General features: G+C 44.3%; 1 protein-coding gene across 3 annotated transcripts in view; it reads left to right on the top strand.

The window, feature by feature from the left end:
- SDK1 (sidekick cell adhesion molecule 1) overlaps window positions 1-21,067 on the top strand; it is an 871,941-nt gene that overhangs the window by 641,215 nt on the left and 209,659 nt on the right. For 2 of the 3 annotated variants that reach the window (XR_013760646.1, XM_079120438.1), the window contains exons 8-13: window positions 4,440-4,523; window positions 7,989-8,183; window positions 9,703-9,823; window positions 11,011-11,174; window positions 13,247-13,349; window positions 15,735-15,911. Coding sequence is in view for 1 of the 3 variants with exons in the window: in XM_079120438.1 (XP_078976564.1) it covers window positions 4,440-4,523; window positions 7,989-8,183; window positions 9,703-9,823; window positions 11,011-11,174; window positions 13,247-13,349; window positions 15,735-15,911 (844 nt within the window). In the remaining 2 variants the exon portion in view is untranslated. Of the gene's footprint in view, window positions 1-4,439; window positions 4,524-7,988; window positions 8,184-9,702; window positions 9,824-11,006; window positions 11,175-13,246; window positions 13,350-15,734; window positions 15,912-21,067 lie in introns of all 3 variants that reach the window. The other variant, XR_013760645.1, reaches the window with a different exon arrangement.

Raw genomic sequence — 21,067 nt, 5'->3', positions numbered from 1 at the left:
GAGGTGTCTTGCCATCCATGGGAGATTGTTTCTTTCTTGGAGTAAATAAAATGATTCCTCCTCCTAACTCTAACATCGTAGGTCCAGGGGGCTGCAGCGAGCACATCTTCCCCGTACACTGACAGTCGACATTTTCTGCTCGTCACATTCAAAGCAGTGCCATTCACACCCTTGCCTGCCTGCGTGTGTGCAGCCCGCACGCCGGCTCTTTCATGACGCTCTGAAACTGGGAGGGTGAGAGGAACTATCACAGAGCCATCTCCATACATCTCAAATCTGTTCTGAGTGTTTGTACACAAATCATTCAGAAATTCAAATACCTTAAAATAACATTACTTGCAGTCCCTCTCAGCTGATGCCAGGATCACGCTTGAAAAGTCTTCTGCAGCTTCACTGCATGGGCTTCTAGAGCTGAAGCGGAGCACCTCTTACATGTTCATGTCCCAGTGTAAAAGAGCCTCCTGCCTGCCTGCCTGTCTGCCTTCCCTCCATCCCACCTGGAATTTCTCTACCCTCCCTTCTCCCTCTCCTTTTTCCTGGTGGAGAAAGTTCTCCCCTCTTGAGGACTCATGTGGTTAGACCAGGCACACTCCGTCCCATCCACCGACTTTAGGTTGGTAACCATGATCCCATCTGCAAGTCTTACTCATAGGCCCAGGGATTTGGATGAAGGTGTCCTTGGGAACCATTCTGCCCACTGCAGTGGACAAAAGCTCCTGAGTGTAGATAGTGACAGACAACTGCTGCAGGCACATGCTGAGACCTGCTGCTCACGGAGGTGGCCACTGGAGGGAAGATGGTGTGGGGAATGTCTTCAGGCCTTGTGATAACCCCTGCTCAGGACAAGCCCTGAATTGCAGACAGAAACCACTACCCAGAACCAGGGACAGAAAAAGATGACAAATCCTTGGTGCGCCTGACTGCCTCTACTGTGGTTGCCTGGGTCAGGCCAAAGTCACGCTCTATCACCCTGGCATTCCGGAGAGGGGGGAATTTGATAGAGGCCCATGGGTAGGGCTGCCCAGGAGGAACCTCCACCTCCAGGTCTTAGATTGTGGGGCCACTGGCCTTAGCCCATCCTGGAGAACATCTGGCCCATGCTGGCCTTGTCTGAACTCTGATTTAACACTCGGCAGGAGAACCTTTTCTTAATGTCTTCTCATTGTCTCAAAAGAGATAGAAATGTTCATTTCAATCCCCAGTTTTATTGACTGCATTTGTGATTGATTTTTAAAAGTCCGGTGTGGGCTGACAGCACACCTGTTCTAAAAAGAGTACTGCCGATTTGTGAAGACACATCTCACTCTCTTGCCCTTTGAAGATTAAGTAGTTGCAAAGGTCTGTGCCTGGAGGACTAGCCTGTAACCGATCCCCATGCTTTAACTCATAGCCTCCATGGCTGATAGGCCTGGGCTCCCCCAGCTTTTTCTTCTCCTAGCAGACTGTGTGTGAACAAGTAGCGAGTGATGGAGAGAAAATCCTTCCAGGCAACTGGTGCGATCAGGAAGTGTGAAGATCCAGCAGCAAGAAGTTGCAGCCTGTGGACGGTGGGGGTATAACACAATGAAGAGCAGAAGTAGCCTGAGTGGCCCGAGGCTTATGGTAGCTCCGTGCCCACTCTGCTGGCTCCACCACCTGAAGGCTTCCAGAAACAAGGAACCATTCTGCCTGATGCACTGTACCATGGCATCTTCCTGGGGGTGGGGTGTGAAATGCTGCGGCTGCCTGGCACCAGCAGACTGCCCTTCCAGACCTGGCCCCTGCGAGGTGCTCGGGAGGGCAGGGGGCAGGGAGCTCCCACCTGTTGGTGGCCCTATGAACCATGCCCACTCATTGTTGACTGACTGGGGTGAAGTGAGGGCACCTGTGGAGGGGTGGCCTCAGCCTGGCCTTAGCCACTGGGTTACTCTGTAGACTCCTTTCTCTAGCCCTAGCTGGGTCTCCAGCTCCAGCCTCCCTGGCTCTTGGGAGAAATGAGGGGTATAATTGTTACCAGAGGTCTGATTCTGGAGATCAAATAAGCAGGTCCAGCCACTCACCTCAAAAACCAAACAGAAAGGTAGTGGTGAAAAACATGCAAGGAACTTTAATCTGTATAGCAGGGAGACAAGGGGACCCTGGTCCTTAGCTCTGTCTTCTAGGGGCTGACAATAACTTTGAGGTTTTATAGAAAGGGGAATGAGGGTAAGGTCGGGTTTGCACAGCTGGAGGCTGTTCAGAGCTGCCAAAACAGGTGATCTTGAGCTGGTGTGGTCTGTCCATCATGATCTCAGTCTCAGGTCGGGCCTTGTCTAGGACAAGGAAGTAGTTGCTCCTGTGGAGTAGCTTCACTCATCGTGAGACGCTTCTCCACCAGACCTGTCACTCCTGGAATCCAAGGTGGTTCAGAGCAGAAGAGGTGTATGCATAATAGAGGCAGAGATGCCACATCTTTAATCCTGCTTTTAGCCACCTAGGGGACACTTGCAGGCAGAAGTGAAGTCGGCGTCCTTGTTACAGAATCGGCACCTGGGGAAAGGTGCTGTGGTCCTGAAGGTGGTGGCAGATTTGCATTATCAAGCATAGCTCATATGGGAGGAATCTCAAGGGAGTTGTGGGGTGAAAAAAGCAACAAACTGTATGACCATCTATATAACATTCCTGAAATGACAAGAGAACAGATCAGTGGCTGCCAGGAGGAGAGCTGGGGGCTTGGGATGGTCATGGTTATCAAAGGGCAGCATCCTGTGTCTCATTGTGGCATGGATGCATAGACCTGCACTTGTGGTGATGGTGCATGAAACTAAATGTGTGCACACATTCTCTCTCTGTCTCTCTCTCTCTCACACACACACACATAAGCACAACTGGGGAGACCTGGATAAAATAGTTGCATCAGTATTGATATCCTGGTTGTGATATTGTGCTGTGGTTTTGCAAGATGTAGAGGAAAGGACACAGGGGACTTTTCCATATTATTTCATACAGCTCCATGAGTCCTATACTCTACAGTTATCTAAAAATAAAACTTTTGACTAAGGGAATGAAAATTATAATTTATCATAAGCAAATGTTAATGTTTAACTTAATTTTTCCCTTCTCGCCTCACATCCCTTCAATCAGATGGTGACAGAAGATATTGATTTTAGTATCCACTGATGAATATGGGGCATGACCTGTACACAGGGCTTTGACACAATGCAGTCGCTGTGTAGTTAGAATATAAATAATGCTGCTATCATTGTTATTGATTAAGAAGACGTGACCAAATGGGGAATGTGTGTCCCAAGACCAGCTTGGAGAAGGAAGGTATTAAATCTGCCGTGCTTCTCTAGGCCTGGCTTCTACACACGAAAACTAACAGATGATTCGGCTTCCAGCTAGTGAATTTGCAGCCATCTCTGTAACCAGAGTGGGTAATTCAGGCAGATTTGTTTCCACTTGAGCGGTCCAGGTAATTGCAGAATTGATACCAACTTTGCCTCCATTCAGAAACCTCCAGCTTTTTCTCCTTAATCATTTCTTTGAAATGCGCTACGTTTTCATTTCTCAGTTTCCTCCTCCACATCCTACCCTGTTCTAAAGATACAGTCAATATAGGAGGCATGCCAACCTACATTATCCACATTCCACACAGTTAGGATGAGAATAAGCCACTCTGGAGACAGTCCCCAGATATTAATTATCACGCAGAAAGTGAATGTACCAGTCTTTTGTTATCGCAATAATGAAATCACTACCATCTGAATACTCCCAAATTTGGCCATGCTTCTGTTGAATTTCTGCTGAATAAACTGAGAAAAATATTGCATTTTACTCTCTGAGGGAATTCATTGTTTAATACAACCACTATTTCTGTTGCCCAGGCGAGGGCAGAGCCTAGGGACGCAGTGGCCGAGGGTTCCCTTTGTTGCCAGAGATGTATAAGAGTCCCCCACTTTTTTCTTGCTATTTGCTATTATTTTGCATTCCATTGAGGTATTCAATCTATATTTTGGAGCTAAAGAACTGCTAAGACTTTAAGAAACATGTTAATAGGCCACAGTGCTCCCTGGGACAGGCTGGTTCCTTGTGATGACACTTTATTTGACATGCTTCATGAGTTGGTGTGTAGATACTGAAGCAAACTAGCCTATAAAATACTGTGCTGTAAATATAAACCTTTATGAACCTCTTGGGATGATCCTTCTAAAATGTGAATTAAGATATTCCATGATTCAAGTCCATAAACTGAAAAGTAGCCCTCGCCCTGAGTAGTAATCTGCTTTCTGAAACCTTAGAATATAAATTGCCTCTGGCCACTGCTTACTGAATCCTGGGTTTGTGTGTGTGATGGTGACTAATGACACATTTTTTAGAAATAGTTTTTAAATGGAACTCAAAATATTTGAGGCTGTTGTGGTCTTTGACATATCCTTCTTTTACTTAGGGGCTATTTATTTTTTTCTTCTTGTTTAAAGAGCCACCGTATTTTACTGCTGAGCCTGAGAGTCGGATTCTAGCTGAAGTGGAAGAGACTGTGGACATCGCATGTCAAGCCATGGGTGAGTGTGGTTGGCATCTGGACAGAGAGCCACGGTGTGGAAGAATGACAATACCGATGTCCTGGAGGGTTTGCGTCCCTCCAGGGAGACAGTGAGCACCAAGCTCGAAACAGACTGCTGAGTGCAGGAGAATTTAGTAACCAGACCTGTGACCATGGGAAAGTGTTTGACCTTGTTGGAGCTTTTGCTTCCTCAACTGTAAAATGGACACACTAATATTTACTCCGGGGAATGAGAAGGAAGACCTCATCCCTCCATCCCAATCAGAGGGGAGGCCTAGCATGCCCCAGGGACTCCCCTCAAATCCTTGGTTTCCAAGACTCACAGCACACACAAGAAATTTGTCCTCATCCACCAGCGATGGGGGTTGGGGCTCACAACCACATCCATCCAGTATGAAGGGAGATCATTTAAAAATTTTTTTCACTGGAAATTTCCCTATTTTTCTACTTTCCCTGTTTTGGACCATCAGTCCTTTATTATTCAGTTAACTTCAGCCTCCTCCCCATGCCTTGGTTGCTGCCGCCCACCATGCCAGGCAGCCTGGGGACCATACAAAACCCTGGGGAGGTAGACTGAAGAGGCAACTTCATTAACAAAACCTGTGTTTGTATTCTGACACTGCCAAGAAATTAAAAGGATCTTCCTTTTGAGACCTGGCCACTTTGAGGGGGGATTTTCCTCTGCCCCCTAAGAGCTCAGAGGGTTAGGGTTGCTGTCAATCTTGCAAACTTTCTAAATGGTTCCATGAGAGAGAGATTTTTTATTATCTCACTGTGCACATATGAAACCTGAGCCTTATAAAGCAAGGTCAAGTAATATGCTCAGTGCCATGAAGATAAAATGAGATGCTGCTTATAAAAGCATTGCCCAGGCATGGCATGTAGGAGATGCTCATTAAATACTGAAGTCACACACGGTACTGGAGATGCTCCATCCCTGCTCCATCAGCTACGGAAGTGCATGCTCCCACCAGGACACCTGGCTCCTGGGCTTGGAGCAGATACCTTTCACCTGTGGGTGCAACCGGGTGCATGCCATCCTGCATTTCTGAAGATGAGTGCCATGTGGCTCTGATCAGGGGTGACCCTGAAGGCAGAGAGCAGTCCATCCTGTGCTGTGTGCAGCAGCTGCTCCTGGCCGGTTCTCAAATGGCTGCTGAACAGGTCTCTCAGTTCCTCTTCTCTTGGGCTCTGTCTCTATTAACACAGCCACAGGGAGGGGAGAAAGGGCGAGAGAAGAGCGATATGAATTTTAAATGGAAATATTTTCCTCACTGTGGCTGCATTGTTCTCCTTCTACAAATGCCAGCTTCTTGAGAACAACTCTGTGAAGGCGAAGCTATAAAATATTTAGAGTGCTTACATCTCAGAGATGAGAGCATGCGCTGCAGCAGGGGATACGACTTATGTTTATCAAGTTAAATTGCCCCAAAATAGAAATATCCTAGCTCCCCACGTACTAACAATTACTTTTCAAAAAGTGACGATCTTAAACTCTCCCTTTGACAAGGAAATGCTCCTCTTTTTGCATGATTTCTACAGGATAAACTGCTCGTTAAGCATAGACTTTTAAATACATACAAAACAGGTCGCAGCACTGTGTCGCCATTGTATAACTTGCTGCTTTCTTTTAATTTCGACAGTGAGACTCTAACAGCTTGAGAAAGGGGGTTCTTCATGAGAGCCCCACATGTAGTTGCCAGGATGATGTAGATGCCAGCTTTTACATGAATTGGTTATGCTTCTCTCTTGAAATGAGTTTTTAATTTTGGTGATTTAGTAAAAAGAGACAAGAAGCATAATTAGAGCAAAGAACAGACTGTGAACTCGTGATCTTGAAGTTTCCATAATATTAACTTTATTCTTTACTCTTGATGTCCTGCACCCCCACCCTATGCAGCATCTCCGACAGGAGCATGGGTGCACCTTCCACCAGACCATGGCAAGATGGGCTTTATTTCCATCCCTTTTACATTTAGGGAAACTGAAGAGCAGGCCACCTGAGATCTTGAACTAGGTCTAAGTGTTTCCTGAATTTCTCATGCCTGGCGTCTCTAGACTTTGTTATCTGTGGCTTGGTCCACTCTCTGTGGTACTTCCCAAGTTTCCCTGTCCTTCCTTCTCACTTCAAGAAGCCTCAGGGAGGTTCCTAGGAAGCAGTCTCCTCTGTTGCTGGTTGCCCAGGCCCATTTAGAGAAGCTCCCAGAAGGGTCTAACCTTCCCCCGTGTAGCCTGGCAGCATTCACTCAGGATCTGGGTCATCCATGCTGACCACAGCCACATGGAGGACAAGCCATGGAGGGAGTCCTCATGCTCTTAGGCTGACATCCCCTTTCACCTGCAGGCTAGGGTCTGCCCCTTGTGAACTTGTTCTGTGCCCTCAGCATGCACCCCTCCCAAGCCCAAACTCGTCCTTCAGGTGGGGCTGGCTGGAGCTGGAGCATGTGGGCTCGGCCTCACTGACTGTCCCCATCCCAGCTCTTCATCTACATTGCAGCCTAGAAGCCTAGACGCATCTATAAATGTCCTGTTTTTCTCCATATACCACTGCCGTGAAGAAAGAGGAGCAGGGTTGTGTGTCCAGCTTCGGGCTCCCCTCTGCCCCCTAACCTAACTCTTTGCCTTGTTCTCAGCTCACGGATCTCTCAGGATACAAGGGTGGAGCCAGCCTGCAAGAACTGCCCCCCACCCCACCGTTCTCCCATCGGTCTTAAGGACCAAGGCAACTTTCCCCACATCCACAACTAAACACTTTTTAGGTTTCCATAACTTTTAACCAAACGCATCTCACATGCTTGTTACCTAATTTCTCCTCCAGTAGAGAAGAATTCTATTCAGGTTGGTGGAATCAACCCCTTGGATAGAGGGCGTGTGAAAGGTGGCTGTCACTCGTATTGTTGCTGGTGGGGCTAATGAGTAACGCTCCCCACAGAGTACTGTGTGCTGGTCACAAGTTTCATATATAAATGTGTCTAATCTTCATACTTTTTGATGTCACAGCTATTATTTCCTTACCCATATATAAGGGAACAGAGACAAAGTGTTCTGTCCAGGACAGAATGTGACCCATGTGCAGCAGGCATGGGTCATGACCTCGTGACCCTGTGTGTGCCTTCCATTAAGGGGCAGAACCAGAGCCCTTCATCTCCATCCCAACTGAGTACCTCAGTCACAGCGGGACGTTTCTCCAAATAGGAGCGCAACCCGTGCAGGTTCAGGTAGAGCCTGGAAGAGCCCGCAGCGGGCATCCAGGGCTCCCTCTGCTCTTCTCTTAGTGGCTGTAGGTGTAGGTTTCTTCAGGTGAAAAAAATCCCTCCTTACAAGTGGTTGGAGGTCTAATAGAAGAGAAAACGCCTGTGAAAATGTTGTCACGTAGCCTTCGAGACAGTCTTGCCTCAGTCCTGGTGAGGATTTCCTGGAGTTTAATTTTCTCAAATGTCTGTTTCCTTCCACACCTACCCAGGGGTCCCTCTTCCCACCCTCTCCTGGTATAAGGATGCTGTCTCCATTAGCAAGCTCCAGAACCCTCGATACACAGTGCTTCCCAGCGGAGGCCTGCGCATCCAGAAGCTGTGTCCAGAAGACTCTGGAATCTTCCAGTGCTTTGCCAGTAATGAAGGAGGGGAGATCCAGACTCATACCTACCTGGATGTGACCAGTAAGTACTGCCTACCAGCGGAACATAGATGGGGCTTTAGGCCAGAGCTTCCCACCTTGTGGGTGCACCAGGCCTGTGGCCATGGCCACCATACTTCAACCACTTATGGGTCCCTGGGAAATTCTCCTGAAGTCCATGAGCAGCAAGGATACTGTTGGTACCCTCCCTGAACCTGTACTTGTGAGACTCTGACTTCCCAGCCCTGAACCCTCCTCTCTAAAAACATTCCCCATTTTTCTGGACAGAATCAGAAAGACTATTGAGTGAATAGCTAGCTCACTCCTAATCTTTTTCTTTTGATCTTTTTTCTATTTTTTATGTTCATTCTCTATTTTAGTTTTATTGAACAATTATAGTTCTTTTGTGAGTTTCTTTTATTATTCCATTAACAGAAATACCTTGGCACTCTGTCTTTGAAAAATAAAATAAAGGTAAAGGTTTTCATTGTATCTGTGGGTTTTCTTTTTAATCTCCCACAGTCGTAATATTGTTCTTCTAAAATGAAGTAGAATTTAGTGATTATGGAATTATATGTTTCCTGTTGCCCTTTTGGGAAGCAAAGTGCTGATGTCCCTGGGTGAAAGAGCCATTGAGAAAGCTAGTCGATGCCAGTGTGCGTGTGGCTATTGGCGGTCACCAGGCGGGGCTTGTGAAGAAGCAAAATTTCTAAAGATCCATGTTTGTATTTTGGTAAATAGGGGGTCATTTCCTTGACCTTCACCCAGGGGTCCAATTTGCCCTTTATTTTGGAGCATAGGAAATAAATATAGCTCAAGAAGTAGAAATAATATTGGATGCTTAAACCAGACTGATTTTCGATCAGTTAGAATTATTTAGAGCCTACCTTGAAACTGCAGCCAGGAGTTCTAGGGCAAGGATCAACCAGGTTCTTTTCTGTAAAGGGCCTGATAGTAAATATTTGAGGCTTTGAGGTACATAACTTCTGCTAGTCAGCTCTGCTGTGGTGACCAGCATGGAAGCCGCCATAGATAGCATGGAGTGAGCAGGAGGTGGATGTTCCAATAAAACTTTGTTTACAAAAACAGAGCTGGCTGGACATGGCTCACAGTTGGTAGTTTGCCAAACCCCACTTCAGCAAGAGGCCTGGGAACTAGCCCATGTGCTTGCCTAATGTCTTTCAGCCTCAGTTTCCTCATGTGTTGCCTGGGACGAAGTAGCCCTGTCTGCAGGGTTCTCAGGAGGGTCAGATTGGAAATTCAATTGAAATGAAATAAAAGTGCTCCTCTAAACTGTTCCCAGGAGGATTATCCTGAGTTAGGCCTCTTCTCTCTTTACCATTCACCCAAAACTGCCCTCACTGGTCCCTGCACTTGGCACTTGTACATCCATTTCTCTCTAGGTTGTAAAGAAAGATAGGGAACTCCTGGGACACAAATAAGGGCTCCTGAAAGGTTTCATGTTTTATTGCTACTGCTCACTGCAGTGGGTCTCCAGAGCCATGTGGCACTCTCACCAGGGACAATGTGCTGACCACCCACTGTTCAATTCCTCTCCACAGATGTTGCCCCAGCGTTCATCCAACGTCCAGTTGACACCACAGTTACTGATGGGATGACAGCTGTTCTTCGGTGCGAGGTGTCTGGGGCTCCCAAGCCCGCCATCACATGGAAGACAGGCAAGTGGCTTCCACTTCCAGTACAGCGTGACTGGTGTAGAAGATGAGCCCTTCACCTTCAGTTGCATTTTGTTCTTTTTACTTTCTGTATATCCACGAATTATTTCAGTAAAAATTGAATAGTCATTTATTGACTGTCCCTACCAGGTGCCAGATACCGGGGTAAAAGGGTGAATAGAAACAGTCAAGACCCCTGCCTTCCAGAAAAGGAACAGACATTAAACAATAATAAAAATTGTGCAAATGTCACTCTCCTCCACCTAAGTTCTCGTAGAGTGCCCTTAGCCCCCTGGGGGTCTTTAAAATATTAAGTATTGGAGTTGTAGCTCTGCTAGGACTCAGCTTTCCTATACATGGAAGGAAGGAGTTGTTCTTTGTAATATTCAAAATTAAAGCTCATGCCTTTTTTTTTTTTTAAAGAAAGATGTTATCATTTTTTACCTTCCCCAGTTTGACCTGTGAAGATTAATTTCAACTGTTTTCAGTTCCTTTGAAGACTGTTGACACATTGCCATTGTCTCTGTAGTCCCCACAGCCTCTTCTACAAGTCAGTGTGCATGTCACTAAGTGACCGGGGCACAGATCCCATCTCAACAAGCCTGTGCTTTACTGTGTTGATTCACATAGCTTGGCACATAGTGCTGGGTGGATTGATGTGGGGGGAACATCAAAAGTCACCTCTGGTCCACATGATCAGAAAGCTGCTTGGCAGCATCTTCCCTCTCAGAGGTGAAGGTCTTGCACTCAGACATGGCTTGTAAGGTAAGGACCTGGGAAACTGCAGAGCAATAGCAAGAGGGTGCCTTCTTATATTTTATATATTTTTTTTCTTTCTTGATCTTGAACATAATAGCAGCTTTATATAGAAAAATTTTAAATGCATATGTATACAAAGAAACATAAAAACCAGTCACCCAAAGATAACGATTACTACACAGATTATAGTTTGTTTAATCGACTCTCAGTGTTGGACAATTAGGATGTTCTTGGTTTTCATGAATCTAAGTAATGTTAAGAAAACTACTTTGGTTATTTTGGTACGTAAAATTTTCACTTTACTCTGATAGTCTTCTTAAGTTATTTTTCTTGGTTGCTGCCTAACAATTTCTTTCTTTTCAAGGTTTATAGCTCTAACATTCCTGTTTTTCCTACAATTCTAAAACTCTAAAATTCCTATTTTCCTTCAGGAAGCCAAATTTTGGCCAGTGGCTCTGTCCGGATTCCTAGGTTCATGCTGCTGGAGTCCGGGGGCCTGCAGATAACCCCTGTGTTCATCCAGGATGCTGGCAACTACACCTGCTATGCAGCTAACACAGAGGGGTCCCTGGACGCATCTGCAGCACTCACTGTGTGGAGTAAGGACCTCAGTCTTTGTGAACTTTCCATTAATCATGCTTAATCATCATGCCATCTGTGCCTAGGGGATGTCAGTATGCCCTTGGACTTTCTCATTTAATCAAAAGAGAATGATTATTTTTACAACTAATTTATAGAAGTCTGTTGAGTAATTAATTTTTCACTTTCTAAAAGAATAATTAAAAGATGTATTCAAGACTTAATGGGGATATTTCAGGAGAGATAAAAGATTGACTTTTTAAAGTCAGTAGAGATAGTATGCCCAACTAGTTGAAATAACAAACTTGATGTGTTGATTAAATTTATAAGCATTTTATAAGAAAAGTGACTCAAGAAATAAAATCCTAAAGAAAGTATATATTTTCTGTACTGTATTATGATCAGCTATACTCCTAGGACATTAAATATGAATGTTTCTCATATATTAGGAGTAAAGTGGAAGAAAATCTTTATTATTTCTCTGGCTTTTATCATTCTTGTTTCATCTATGACACTAGTTTCTGAGATGCAGAATGAATTGTTTTCTGGAACGTAAGGATTGGAGTGCCAACTCCCCCCACTTCAACTGCCCAAGTACTTTCCCTCTCTTCTTCATCCAAATCCATGTCACTTAAAGCTCATTGTTCAAAAGAGCAAAAGACAGTGCTCACCAACAGATTTTCATTAGGTTAACAAGGACAGAAATTTAACTCACTTGAGAGAAGAATTTGCTAAATGCCATTTTCCTTAAATAAAAGTCATTATGCTTCATTTCATATTTGTTCAGCATTTTCTCTCATGTGCTTAGCATCCACTTTGACAAATCACTCTTTCTAATTGTTTAGGTATTTAAATACACCAAGAGTTTAAAAGAAGTTAATCCAAATTCCCACAAGCAAGTACTAAAAAAAGAGGTTTGTTCCATTTGGTGATGGGAATCAATCACTTCTGATTCATCATGCTTTGCTAAAAACTAACCATACATTCAAAAGCTTGTGAGAAATGAGGTCTGGATCTCTAAAGATTACTCACTATAATTTTGTGGATCTGCTGGGATTCAAAACTGTAACTGTACTAGAACAATCGGTGTAGCACTTTGGTGACCTACAGAGCATTTCCTTTCCTTTTTTTTTTTTTTTTTTTTTTTTTGAGACAGGGTCTCACCATGTTGCCCAGACTGGTCTCAAACTCCTGGCCTCAAGCCATCCTCTTGCTTCAGGAGCCAAGTGACTGGGGACTCAGCTACACTCCACCATGCCTGGCTCCTACAGATTATTTTCAATCTACATTATCCCTGTTAATTTGTACAACTGTTAGTGACAGTGACATGTCCTTTCTTTGACAAGAAAAATACCACTTAGACATTTTTCTTCATGCACTGCTAAGAGTTGGTCATATCAGGCCATGAACTGAGCCCTGTGACTTCTAAGTTCCGTGCATGGGACTGGAGCAGCATCCCCCTGAGAGGTGTATGGTGTGGGACCACACTGCATGGGCCATGTGCAAGGAGGCTGGCATTCTCTGGGGCAGCTAGGGGGCTTAGGGGTTGCGGGTGTGGACAGCGCTTGATGAGACTCTCTTGAACTCTGTAGTTTGGAGCAGGTCAAGGTGTTTCGGAGTATCCATTTTCATTCCTGAAAACTGGGAATAATAATATTAGAGCTTTAACAAGATTGCTGTGAGGATTGAATAAATTAATGTAAGTGAAAGTATTTTGAAATGGGAACAAGTACTATGGGAACATTAGAAATTGCTCAAACAATGATTATCTTGGAAAAGAATCTGGATTTTAACCAAGAGCATAGAACTGAGGAGGCACTTGCACAGGATCATCCACTCTCTTTCTCCTGGAGGGTTTGGAGGATCCAGGATGACGTAGGAGGGTTGGGGAGGGAAGATGGACTTTGCTGCAAGTGGGAAGGCTTGTTTTCAATTCCCTGAATGCTTCTGAGTGCTTCCATTTACTCTCATTTTGCCAAGATAAGAGAAAACTTGGGAGGTTTTGATATCAGATGATCAATTCATTATCCCCCTAGGGGCAAAGACTCTGAAACTTGTAATTTCATCTGAGCTGTGTCTCATGTTATTTCAGATCGAACATCCATTGTTCACCCCCCCGAGGACCAAGTAGTGATTAAGGGGACCACGGCCACACTGCACTGCGGAGCCACTCACGACCCCCGAATCTCTCTCCGGTCAGTTCCCTTAGTTTTGATACTTTGGGATTTATTCATATTCTGTGAGCTTGTAAAGTGGAGTTGAGATGAGGAGTAAAAATTTCGGGAACTGATTTCAGCAGCTGATCCCTGATTATGGCATCCTATGGTCACGGCTCCATCGTTAATCACACGAATCCCATTTTCCACTCCAGCCTTATGTATTATTTACAGTGAGCTGCGTTCCACTTCATGACTTCAATACAGCTTTTCATGATTTTTCTGCCAAGGTTAATACACTATCTGTAAAACGTACTTGTCAGCAGCTGATACTTAATGAGAGAAAAATCCAGAGGGATCGAATAGGATTTCAGCAGTGTTTACATGGGGACTCTGCAATTCTCCAGAGAGGTTTTCTCTACTCCAAGGATGGTTTCCTTGTGACATGGAGAACAACGGAGACCTGCACTTAGAAGAAAGGCAGCCACAGTTTTCTGAGGCACCGAGAAGAAAATAACATGTAAAGAAGGAAACTAGGTGGCAGTTCACAAAAGCAATTGTGACATCCTTTCAGGTGATGATAAAAAACGTGGCCCTTCAGATAGTTGCCTGGTTAGAGGCAGGTAGCCCTCTGTGGTGAGTTTTTCCCCCAAAACCAGCACTTACAGAATAATTTATTAGTTTTCAAAATCAGCCTTGAAAATAAATCTAGAAAGAGATCCAGTCATCGTAGTATTATCACTCTGGTCTCGGCTCCATGTAGTTCACCAAAGTGGTGGCACCAAGATGCCTGCCTGCTTCCTGGGACATCCTCTCTGGGCAGAGGGGATGACTCATGATGCATATGTTTTTAACTGGGTTCAAAGACTCAGCCTTTCTCTCACTCTTCTGGATAGGTGTTTGACAAATCAGGAATTCCCACATCCCTACCTGGTTCTCCAGAGGTCCCCAGAGCTCAAAAACAAGTTTGGATTAGTTAAAGGAATGCTGAATACAAAACAAAATGAACAAACAGAAATCAGTCAGTTAAAGATTACCCAGTGAATCCTTGGAGGCCAGCTTAGAATCTTTACCATGCCTGGAAAAGAATCCATCCATTGTAAAAGACTTTTGGAGTGTGATTACAGAGAATGAAGAACAACAGGCTGGCTTTCTCCTACTCTGAGAGCTTAAAGAGAAGCCCTGGATCTGCGTGGTTTTCTTGTAACGTTGTTTAAATGGGAAGCCCCTTGGCAAGAAAGACTGGATGGCTCCCTTTTAACTGGGGTTCTTCTGTTCCTGGAGCTCATCTCTCCATTTCCTTCTTGTGGAATCTGATCTGTTCTGTCTCAGCATAATTTCATATGAGAAGTTTGTAAATGTTAGAGCTCTGTGAATATGAAAGCTTTAAAAAAAAAACTGGGTACATTTTGAAAACCTGATCAAATTATTCTGGAGGGAAAAAAAATGAGCACTTTTCATCTCATCTAGCCCAGGGACATCAAAAGACTGGACAGGCTCTTAATTGATTCTATATTTGAAAAGAAAAATGGGCTAAAACACAGATAAAGATTAAGTGAGGAAGAAATGCAATTTTAGGGACCATCTGCTAGAATGGTAGGATTTTAAGAAAATATGTTTAAATATGTTTATAAGATGCTGAGATGTGACTTTCATTTATTTGGTTTTTGTTTGTTTGTTTGTTAGGAGTTGGGTAATTCCACTCTAGGGTTTTTTTGTTTTGTTTTGTTTTTCCCCTAGTACTGGGACTTGATCCTAGGGCTTCTCACATGCTAGGCAAGTGTCCTACCCACTGAGCTATATTCCTAGCCCCCCAATCTTTTTGTTTGTTTGTTTTGGGCAGTATTGGGAATTGAACCCATTGGCACTTTGCCACTGAACTACATTCCCAGACCTTTTACCTTTTATGATTTGATTTTGAGGTAGGGTCTTGCTAAGTTGCCCAGACTGGCACTTATAATCCTCCTGCCTCAGCCTCCCAAGTAACTGGGTTTATAGTTATGCACTATACCTGGCCCACTCTGGAATTTTTAAACAGTCCTTGCCTCCTGTTCAGAGGGCAGTCTTGTCCTGCAGGTGCATTCCTGGGACAGGATTGTTAAGTACCTTTTAGCAGGTGATAGGTATGCACATGATCCCAAGAGTCTCCAGCTCTTATATACAAGGTCAGACAAGTTTCCAGTTGTCTTAATTGTCTGGGTTTGACTTCAGCACCTGCTTTTTTATATTGACAAAGATATCTAGATGCTTTTCTTTTCTTTTCTTTTTTAGGTATATTTCAAAAGCCTTAAAAGTCACCCTTTTAAAAAGCACAATTCAATGATCTTTGGTATATTCTCAATGTCGTCAGTTGTTGCTATTTAACAGGGAAGTGCTCCTGCTCTTGAGGGCTTTGTAACTGATGACTCCTTGCTTGGCCCACAGTTACATTTGGAAGAAGGACAATATGGTCATCACCCCATCTGGCAGCTCTAGAATTGTGGTGGAGAAGGATGGGTCCCTCCTCATTAGCCAGACTTGGTCAGGTGACATCGGGGACTACATGTGTGAAATCGTATCTGAGGGTGGAAATGATTCCAGAACAGCCCGGCTGGAAGTGATGTGAGTACCACCTTGGGTGTTAGCCAGCTCCTTGCTATCTACGTTGCTGCCCTTGGCCAGCACCTCCCAAGCAATACCACTTCATACACAGAGGCCCAAGTGGTCCCAAGTCAATATGTCATGCTGTGCAGCCATGGGCATTGACAAGATTTGGGTTTTTTTTTGTTTTGTTTTGTTTTTTAACTTCAAAGTTAAAATGTTGCATTCTCAGTGTAGATGATTTGATCATAGTTTATCATCCCCATTGATCCTTTGTCATGTCTGCCCTATAGACACCATAGTGTGAAAGCCTCTTTGCCACACTGTGGTTAAGCAGCAGTGAGTTCATTTTTCCATCTGACTGCCCACCAGAGCTTCCTATCTAGGAGAAATATCAGGGTCAGCCCACGAGCAAGACCATTGCCGCGACAGTCAATAGACTTGGAGCTTAAGTTAGTCCCAGCTGCCTCTCTGTGGGTGAACAGATACTTTCCACTAAGTCTTTTAAATCCTGAAAATAGCAAGCAGCTGCCCATTACTTCCAGCCCAGACCTTCCTGGGGGTCCAGGGGCACAGGCAGGAACCACTGATCTCTTCTGCACACTCTTTCCTCAGCTCTCTCTCTCCATGCATAGAGTGGGAAAATTAAATGCCTGCTGACAAATTTCATTTTTCCAATGTGAATTTATTTGCTTTTTAAAAACTGTGCACTCCCAGATATTCCCTGAGTACATGAATACAAAAATAAAACCTGAAAATAAAACCAAAGCATCACCATTGCCAGAGGAGCAGCTGGTGCTGGTGACAGACCCACCCATCCATGACACACCCACTGGTCCCTCCCTGGCCATTATTGGACACTGGGCCATCAGGAAAAGGCATTCATAAAAGATTTTTTCTATGGACTCTGTCCACCTTAATCTGGGAAGAATTCTGTATACAGAAATAATTCCCTAAAAATAGCATTGGAACAGTTTGGGTACACGTGTCTTATTTGTCTTTAAATCCCTAGATGCCAGCCAAGGGAATTAAGAATGAAAACAGCACTTGCTAAAGCTACACACACACACACACACACACACACACACACACACACAGCCTTCTGCCTGTTGCCTGCATGAATGAGTGGCCAAGAACAAAAGTTGCCCTAACCCCTCTTTGTGGAATTTAAAAGGTTAATGATGTATAGCAGCCAGTCCAAAGTATCCTGCAGCACCTTCAGTATCTGAAAAATCCAGGATAACCCTTTTCTTTTTAGAGGTTAGCAACTGTCTGCAGCAAAGTTCACCCTAGTTAGAATCAGCAGGAACCCACAGAGGGTTCTGGGCCCTGGACAGCCGGTGTCTCCCCTACTGGACTATAAGCACTGGAGCCCACCAACTCCAGGCTTTCTGCCTTCCCTGTACCTCCAGCCCTTTCAGGTGCCTCAGTCACTGCTGCCTCCATAGCACAGCTGGGTTCTCTGCCGGCACCCGAAGGGCTCCTGCTCATGCATCCTTGAGGGTTCCCCTCCATCATGGTTTCTTGCCTCTTGCAGTTCTGCCAAGCTCCTGATCCGTCCTCCCTTGTACTGGCAGCATGCATACACTGGGAGGGATGAGCCTACCTTCTTGATTCCTTCCCTTCCTTGAAGCACCTCAATGGCACAGTTTTGCATTCTGGGTGCCTGACACAGTGTCTGGTATACAACAGGTACTCAATAAATGTGTGCTGGTTGGTTGGTTGAATGCACAAATGCATGGAGTAATGCGTGGATGCTTTGGGCCACTGGTTGGCCTTCTGATTCTCCTTCTTACCCTCCATGTGCATGAGTTGGCTCCCCACTGAAAAAGCTCATGAGCTCCCTTCGCTCCATCAGAAGTCCTTGTCCAGCTCTTGTTCTTTTTTTCTAGGTCTCAGATGAGGGATTTTTTTTTTTATGATATTAGAGAGCATAGCCAGTGAATTCATATAATCCTCTGCTATTCACAATTTTAAAACTACCTTTGAGAACTCTTAGATCATCCATTGTTGGTATCAAATAAATAAGTGTTAGCAGTTCATAAAGACTCTGTCAGCAGAAGCCAAATTGCATACTTCCAATATAGCACATTCTTTTTATTCTGCACAATTTTATGTTCTACTGATTTACATATCTTCCCTACTATTTGCTTATTTGATTTCCTCTAAGTAAAATACATTTTTCAGCAAATGTTGCTGTATGTATGAAATAATAGGTTTTCTGCAGTGGTAAAACACCTCATCTCTAAATATAGAAATATTTGCAGATTTGTGATTCAAACCAATTTAGGTGGCACTGGTTGCAGAACTGATTAGGAAGGCCATTGGTCCTTGTGAGTTGTTGGTGTTATAAGCATTGCTTCTTCCAGTTCTGAATGAATCAGGAGAGTTGTGCACCTTTACATCCAAGCAGATCTTGATACTCTACAACATCAGTAATGACAATAATAGTGATAATAATAATCCATGATTATGGGGCATTTGGTGCTTCTCAGAGAACTTTAAGATTGAGCTCTGTCACACTCTCCTGATTGACTCAGATGACAAAAAAAAAAAAAATCAAGAAATAAATCTTATATTGCAGAAGGAACTCAGAAGTACTTATGGCTAAACAGTGTCCTTCAAAGATCTGAAAGCCTGTTTCCCTTCCCTCTTGACTTCAGCTAAAAATCACTTCGTTAAATATAGAAATTAGGAGCATTAGAAACAAGCTTTTCAAAAACAGACTGTCCGTTGGTGTATCCTCATGCTTGTTTGCCCTGCCAGTTAGTAGTCCAGCAGGAAACTGTTTGGTTAAGCCAGTTGGAAGGGCCACACCTCTCCCTTGAGGGGCTGAAGAGGTGCCCTCAAGGAATCTCAACCTTTCTGATTCCTCTTCACCCCATCCCTTGCTGCATCACAGGCTCTGCAGCCTCAGGATACGATTTTTGACCACATCTTCATGGCCAGAGGTATCTGCTAAGGAGCATTGGGTGCCTCCCACAGTGCCAGCCATATAGTTGGTGCCAGGGAATGTCTAAGCGAGACTCACTTCACTAAGTTTAAAAGGATGGTATGTTTTGCACCACCCAGCAGGACTAATTCACAATTTACTTGGGCTTGGTGTTAATCCCCTGTCCAAAAGGAGGGGCTTCTAAATTTCCAGATGGTTCTGTGATGTATTCTGTAAATTAACAGCACTGGTCATCATAAATGTGGTCACCCCTGGTTTTGCTTATGTCTTTCCCCCTAGTTTGCTGGTACCATAAGGTCAGGAGCTGCTGGTTCCTGGGATGACTCCATATCCCTGCAAGCATCTTGCCCTGTTGAACACAGAGGGACCAAACTCCTAAGGCTTTATGGATTGATTAATTGTTCAATCATTTAAAGACCCAATTAGCATTGCCTCTCTCCTCCTGAAATCAGAGACTAATTCTCATGATCCTGGAGTACCGAGAAAACCTAATTTACAGAGCAAGGCGTGAAGACTCTGACCCTGAGGCAGTGGGAGAGGTTTCTTTCAATAAAACTACTTCTGACAAAGCCATAATGAGTGAACAATTTAAGTTATCAGACCCCACCATCTTCCTCTTTGGAGCAGAGAAGAAGAAGATGAGTTTGACCAAGTCATCATTTGTGCATCAAAGGGGCAATGCTTTTTATATAGAAAGTACCTGCCCACTCCTCCTCTGCCCAAGCCATTCCTCCACAGCCACAATTTCACCAGTTGCTCACTCTTGTCCTCAAAACTGTTTTTCTCACACACTCACTTAATCTCCTTCCGATATAGTCTGGGTTTGTGTTTTGGTTAATCTCTGATATTCCTGTGCTGTAATTTGCGGATGGTGATTTGCCCCAGTCCCATCAACCTTGCAAGGTGACTTAGCACTGGGCTTCGTTTCCATTTTTCTCAGATCGCCTCCATTTGTTACCCATCTGGGTATCACTGTCTGTGAGTCTCTGCCAATCGTTTATCTCCTTTCAAAGTTGGCAGAGAAACGCCTGGATGCAATCTTCTCCTATTAGGTAAGATTTTCTGAAATAGATTCAGAATATATTAGAGTCTCATTTATCCATTACTGACAGGCTAGTCAAGGGTTTCACAAGATAACTGGAACTTATTTAAAGGAATGGTTTATATTTTCAATGTCTATTAGCAAGCTCTTTGCATGGCTTAACAGGTAATGTTGGACACAAGAGAAATGATAGAAACCCTGTTCGCATAGGGTAGGGGCTAGAACCAGGAAAAACAACTCTCCTTCCAATTCTGAGTCCTGTGATATATGTGTAAAAGCCACATCCTGCATTGTGCTATCAGACAGCTATGAGTGAGCCATGGCCTGGTGCATCAGTGCATCAGTGCCTCAGGCGTGGCCATGTTGTCAGGTACCACTGGACTGCCTAGGTCTCAGGTTCTACACTGAATGTCTCAAGACCACTTTACCTTTAAGGTTTTTTTTTTTGTTGTTTGTTTGTTCGTTTGTTTTTTTAGTACAAGGAATTGAACCCGGGGTCTCAACCACTGAGCTTCATCCCTAGTCCATTTTATTTTATTTTGAGGAAAAGTCTCATTAGATGACTGAGGCTGGCCTCAGAATTTCAATCCTCTTACTTCTCAACCTCCTGAGTCATTGAGATTATTGTTGAGTGCCATCAGGCCTGGTTTTAAGTCTCTTTTTTAAAAATCTTTTTAAAAATGTTTTTTAATCCCTAATGTTTGGCTCTTGGCTACATCATTGTGGCTCAGTGTGCCTCCTAACAGACCCGTCACCTTCTTATCAATTGCTTCTGAGCTGCCAGGAGGTGGGAAATCAGAAACCACACTGACTAGAATGTGTGATTTTTTTTCCTGTCTTGTCAAACGATGCCACTCATGAGTTCCCGGGTTCTCACTGTGTCTTTGGGATTTGGTGTGGATGCTGCATCTGGGCTGAGACTCAGACTGTGCATGTGTCCATCTGCTGCAGGGAGCCGAGCCTCTTGGAGCACCTGCAGTGTCCACATGGAAAATGACCTGCAACACAGATAGCCCTCCTGGTCTTCTAAGTCGTTCCTGTGTCAGAAAGCCTTCCGTTTTTGGGGAGTCTTGACACTGATAAGAATTACCTTGGTGTAGTACAGACCTCACAAGACCAGGGCACAGTCCCCAACATGAGGCTCCAGCTTCAGGCACTGGCTTCACGCTCCGGACTTCAAGG

Source organism: Sciurus vulgaris (genome assembly GCF_902686455.1).
Source record: "Sciurus vulgaris genome assembly, chromosome: 18".
Classification (NCBI taxonomy): domain Eukaryota; kingdom Metazoa; phylum Chordata; class Mammalia; order Rodentia; family Sciuridae; genus Sciurus; species Sciurus vulgaris.
Note: the sequence above shows the minus strand (reverse complement) of the source record. Positions and strands in the feature narration are given on the sequence as shown.